This window comes from Mus pahari, chromosome 4 (assembly GCF_900095145.1).
Source record: "Mus pahari chromosome 4, PAHARI_EIJ_v1.1, whole genome shotgun sequence".
Taxonomy (NCBI): Eukaryota; Metazoa; Chordata; class Mammalia; order Rodentia; family Muridae; genus Mus; species Mus pahari.
The window spans coordinates 27,155,750-27,161,318 of NC_034593.1; the positions used below are offsets into that span (position 1 = coordinate 27,155,750).

Sequence of the window (5,569 nt, forward strand, 5' to 3'; positions counted from 1 at the left end):
AAATCCCAGCAACCACATGGTGGCTCACAACCATCCGTAACAAGATCTGACTCCCTCTTCTGGAGTGTCTGAAGTCAGCTACAGTGTACTTACATATAATAAATAAATAAATCTTTAAAAAAAAAAAAAAAGAAAGCTGAAGCCTTAATGAAGAGCTATAGATGTCCAACTTGAAGATAACACAGTCACGGTTACACGAATGAACTAGGCTCTGGGCATCCGAGGAGCCTCAGCAATTAGGGAGCAAGTAGATGCAAGATTCCAATAAGCTGAGGAGCAGGGAAGATTGCTCCTGGTGGTGGTTCCTGAGAAAGCCTGTGGAGGTTTGGTCTGTTGTGTTGTGATGTTATATTCTGCACCCAAGGGTCTAGGCCTCACAGTTATAAGCTTTTGTTATGGTTTTGATCCTTGATTTAAAATTATTGGTTATCTCTCACTCTCATAATGAAGACATAGCTGATTCGATGCCCTCCCCAGCCCCTCCTGATTTTCCCCTTGTGGTGGTGGGCGGAGGTCTCTGGGGACCTTCTGAGGTGGAGGCAGGCTGCTGGCCTGCCTTTCCTGGTCGTTAATGGGTTTCTCTCCACCCCGCCCCCTTGAGTTTATTCTGATTGATTTTTATTTTCTTGGTTTCTGGATAAACCACCCTCTGGGGATGGGAAAATAAAGCACATAATATTTTTAAAATATATAAATAAAATAAAACTATTGGTTAAATAAAATTGGCTACAGCCAATTGCTGGAGGGTTTAGAGGTAGGTGGGTTTTGAGTTACCTGGTTGGAGAAGAGAGAGAAATGAGGAAAGACTAAGAGGAGAGGACGGATAAGAAGAGAAGAGGAAGCATCCCTGAGGGGAGGTGGGCTGTGAGCACATGGCCAGGAGAAACAGCACGTGCCTCTGGTACACTGCTGGGGAGGTAGCCAGACTAGAAGTGAGAAAAGTACATTAAGAGTGACACCCACGCCGGGCGTGGTGGCGCATGCCTTTAATCCCAGCACTTGGGAGGCAGAGGCAGGCGGATTTTCTGAGTTCGAGGCCAGCCTGGTCTACAGAGTGAGTTCCAGGAGAGCCAGGGCTACACAGAGAAACCCTGTCTCGAAAAACCAAAAAAAAAAAAAAAAAAAGTGACAAGTGACACCCACCCACCCAGTAATTGTCAAAGCCAAACAAAATAACCATAGTCGGAGTCTCTTTTATTTGTAAACTAGTCGGGGATGAGCATAAATTGATTGTACTACAATCATTTTCCTAGCAGGGGTGCTTTTCTGCTACCAACCGTGTCCATCTCAACTGTCACGGCAGCCGTGTGCAGAAGCACGTGTGGACTGTGACCATCCAGGAGCAGAGGACTATTTCACATCTCCTCTACCACTGTCTCCAGCACAAACAGGTAAGCTCTCCAGGGGAATGGACTCCAGTGAGGGGCTGGGCCCATCTGAGAGCTTAGCCTGTGTCTCACCTGAGCATGAAGGGCTTCAACACAGTGGTCCCCAACAGGAAGAACATCAGCACGGAGGAGGCCATCATGGCCACGCCCAGCAGCATGGCCCGGTCCTCACCAGCGCTTGACGGAAGCTTTGGGTGCACCTTCAGGGGATTTCCATTGCTCTTGCCCGAGGCCGGAAGTGCTGTCCTTTGGGGGAAGCCAGAAAGGATTCTGTGTGAGGTCAAGAGAGCTCTAGCGTTTAGCTCATGGCAAACCTGAGTCTGGTTCACTGAGAGTCACACACAGGTTCCCAGCAGTGCCCCAGATACCATGCTCAGAGCTGAGAATGGACGCTACCAAAATAAACTAAAATGATACGTTGCCAAATATTTTTTTAAGATATAAAAAGCTGAGTGTGGCTTAATTTATATTATATTGTCTAATCATCGTGTGGTTTTTTTTTAAGATTTGAAAATGGACTCTGAGAGCAAGGACGATTCCCTTCTCCCAGACTCCAGACTTTTGTTGGTTTGGTTTGGTTTTTTATCAAATACACTCCAAGACTCCATATTCTGGTTCAGGCTGGTCCCTATGTCTGTGTCAGAGAGAAAGGCGAATGGTAGACAGCTAAGACTATAAAAACCAGAGCACAGCTTGGGTCTGGGGAAATGTAGTAAATAACGAGTTAAAGAACTCAAGTTCCTGGGCTGGCGAGATGGCTAGCAGGTAAGAGCACTGACTGCTCTTCCAGAGGACCTGAGTTCAAATCCCAGCAACCACATGGTGGCTCACAACCACCTGTAATAAGATCTGATGCCCTCTTCTGGCACATCTGAAGATAGCTACAGTGTACTTATGTATAATAATAAATAAATCTTAAAAAAAAAAAAAAAAAAAAAAAAGAACTCAAGTTCCCATTCGCAGATCCCAGGAAACTCTGAGTAGATCTGGGTAATCATGGCAGTTGCCTATAATTCCAGGCAGGGGTGGTGGTGCTGGTGCTGGTGCTGGTGCTGGTGCTGGTGCTGGTGTTGGTGCTGGTGATTATGATGATGACGATGTGGTGGTGGTGATGGTGGCGGCGGCTCCAGTACAAGCTGTCCGTAGGAATAGCCATATCAGTAAGCTCGGGGTTTGGTTGAGTGACCCTGCCTAATGAATACTCTGGAAGAACACATGCAGAATGACTCAGAACATCACTCTAGTGCCTCCACATACATGTGCACCCATATATGTGCAAACACACACACACACACACACACACACACACACAGGAAGATAGAAACAAACAAAAAGCCCAGTGTATCCCGGAGCAGCTGAAAGGTAGAACCTTCCCAAGGTTACTGTCGTTCGTCCCACGACATTAAAATGCCTGATGGGAACCAGACACTGGAAGGCTCGTCCATGGAGAGGACACTGCTCTGCCTGGAACCTCTCAGGCTCAACTTCCAGCATGAGCAGGCTTCCTCTGTCCCCGCTCCTGGATATCACAAGCCCCCAAGGGGATGGTGGCATCAGTCTGCCTGTTGCTTGGTGTCTCTCTTTGCCTACTTCATGCATATTAAACTCACTTGTTTGAAACACAAAGCAGAGCTAGCTTAGATTATTCCCCCTGCAGAACACACACGACGCTGTGTGTCTGCGATCCCAACACTCAGGAAATAGAGGCAGGGGGATTAGAAGTTCAAGGCCAGCCTGGGCTTCATAGTGAGTTTTGAGGCCAACCTGGGCTACATGAGACCCTGTAACAAAAAAAAAAAAAAAAAAGGAGGGACGGGGAACTGGTCAGCTCTTAAGAGTACATATGCTCTTGCAGGGGGCAGTGTCAGCTCCTGGCACTCGTATCAGGAGGCTCACAACTGCCTGAAACTCTAGTGTCAGAGAATCCAACACCCTCTAGGCTCCACAGACAACTGCATGCATAGGTGCACAGACGGACAAACAGGTACTCATCATACACACAAACATTCTTAATTCCTTTTTTAAAAGAAGAAATCTGGGCAGTAGTAGCACATGCCTTTAACCCCATCACTCAGGAGACAGAGGCGGGGAAATCAACTGAGTTCGTGGCTAGCCTGGTCTAGAGAGAGAGTTTCAGGATGGTCGGACCTACACAGAGAAATCCTGTCTCAAAAAACCAAAACCAACAAGAGAAGAAAGGGAGGGAGGGAGGGAGGGAGGGAGGGAGGGAGAGACTGTACCAAGTAGGGACTGCTGTTCCCGGTGACATCTCAGGATGCCTATCCATGGCTGGGACTGAATTGCCTGGGTATGGCTCTCATTTGCTATATGTGGTTCATATTCTGGGCCTGTTCATCTTTCGGTGATTTCTATGGCCTTTCTGAACGTGATTTCTCCATATGCTCATGAATTCTGTATGGAAAGCACAGCTGGAGAAGCCACAATCAAAATGAGCGATGATGTCCTGGGACAGGAGGTTGCTCTTTGTTGTCATCCCCTCCCCCACCTCCCTATCACCTGAGTGAGACAGCAGACCCTTGGCCTGGCCTACTGTTCACAGGTTTAAGGTCCCTCTCTTTCCCCCCACATCCGTCCCCCTGCAAACAAACCAGTGTCTCCCATCTATCTACCCTGCTTCCTTTCATCTCTCCTCTCCCAGGAGCTATGATGAGTTCATTCACAGGGCTGTCTATCTGCTCAGTGGTGAAGGCCGTCACGGTCACGCACCATGGCAGCCGTGGGCAGCATCCAGCCACACAGCTCTCCGTGGTTTTTCTAAGGTGGTACCGCTTGCTAGCACTTTAAAATCATGTCCGTTTTCATTTAAATGCTCGTTTCTGCCCTTTGAAACCATCACAAGACCCACGATCCCGCTTGTGGACAAGCTGCCCAAGTCATGCTGGCTTCCCATTGGTCAGGTTTGTGTTCTCCAATTGCCTCCGTTCCCCTACCTCCCGAAGTCGGCAGCTGTTTATTTCCAGCAGCTCTTTCATTTTAAGAGGCTTAGAAACGCAGCTCCAGGTGTGGAAACTCAGGTCAGTCTGCTGAGAACGCTTACGAAATTCTGAGCCGAACCGAGCCCAAGCCCGGCCGCAGGAAGCAGGAATGACCAGTTGCATTTTGTTTTGCCTTGCTTTCTCATCTTCTGCCTTCCGTCCTCTGGCGTCTCAGGCGGTGGTGGTGGTGGTGGTGGTGGAGAATCCTCCCTGTCCATGAAGACAGCACTGAGAAGGGAACCTACTTCTCTATGGCTGATGGGAACCCAGCAAGACTTGCTTGGAAAGAATACTTGGGGGCGGGGCCGTGCATTTATTTATTCTGGGTAATGAGGAGTCAGAGGACGCCTTGCAAGAATCAGTTCTTTCCTTCCAACATGTGGGTTCTGGGAACTGAACTCAAGTTATTGGATGTGCATCCTTTCCCATTGAGCAATTTTGCCAGCCCTTCACAGGAATTTTTCATTTCTTTTTTTTTTTTTTTTTTCCTTTTTTTTGGGGGGGGAGGGGTGTGTGTTCAAAATAGGGTTTCTCTGTGTATCCCTGGCTGTCCTGGAACTCACTCTGTAGACCAGGATGGCCTCCAACACAGAAATCTACCTGCCTCTGCCTCCCAAGTACTGGGATTAAAGGTGTGCGCCACCACTGCCCAGTGAATTTTTAATATTTCTTAAATTGGGGTGTGTGTGTGTGTGTGTGTGTGTGTCTGTGTGTCTGCGTGTATACAAGCATGTGCGTATGTGTGTGCGCACACCATTTTAGTGCGCTCTTCCATATGGAATCATTAGATCAGAAGACAGTGTCTCTCTTCTTTGACCACTCCATGTGCCAGACTAGGAGCCTCTGGAGACTCTCCTGGCTCTGCACCCATTTCACTGGTTAAAGCATTGGGGTAACGGGCACTGACCACTGAACCCAGCTTGTTTTTTTTTTTTTTTTTTTTTTTTTTTTACTGTGGGTTCTAAGGGGTTGACCTCCTGTCCCTCCTGTCCTCACACTTATGCAGCAAGTTCTTCACCCACTAAGCTCTCTCTCCAGCCTGTTCCACTTTATGCTTTGACACATGGCCTCTCAGTGGGCTGTGTTGGGGTTCCTCAGTTTAGCTAGGCCAGCTAACCAGCAAGTCCAGAGACCTTCCTAGCTCAGCCTCCACCAGCGTCTGGCGCTCTCTCTCTCTCTCTCTCT

The 5,569-nt window shown here is 48.2% G+C and overlaps 1 protein-coding gene across 1 annotated transcript in view; it reads right to left on the minus strand.

Annotated features, from left to right (window-relative positions):
- Window positions 1-5,569, minus strand: part of Kcnmb3 (potassium calcium-activated channel subfamily M regulatory beta subunit 3) — a 19,974-nt gene that overhangs the window by 9,546 nt on the left and 4,859 nt on the right. The window contains exon 2 of the mRNA XM_021197084.1: window positions 1,461-1,634. Coding sequence (XP_021052743.1) covers window positions 1,461-1,634 — 174 coding nt within the window. The remainder of the gene's footprint in view (window positions 1-1,460; window positions 1,635-5,569) is intronic.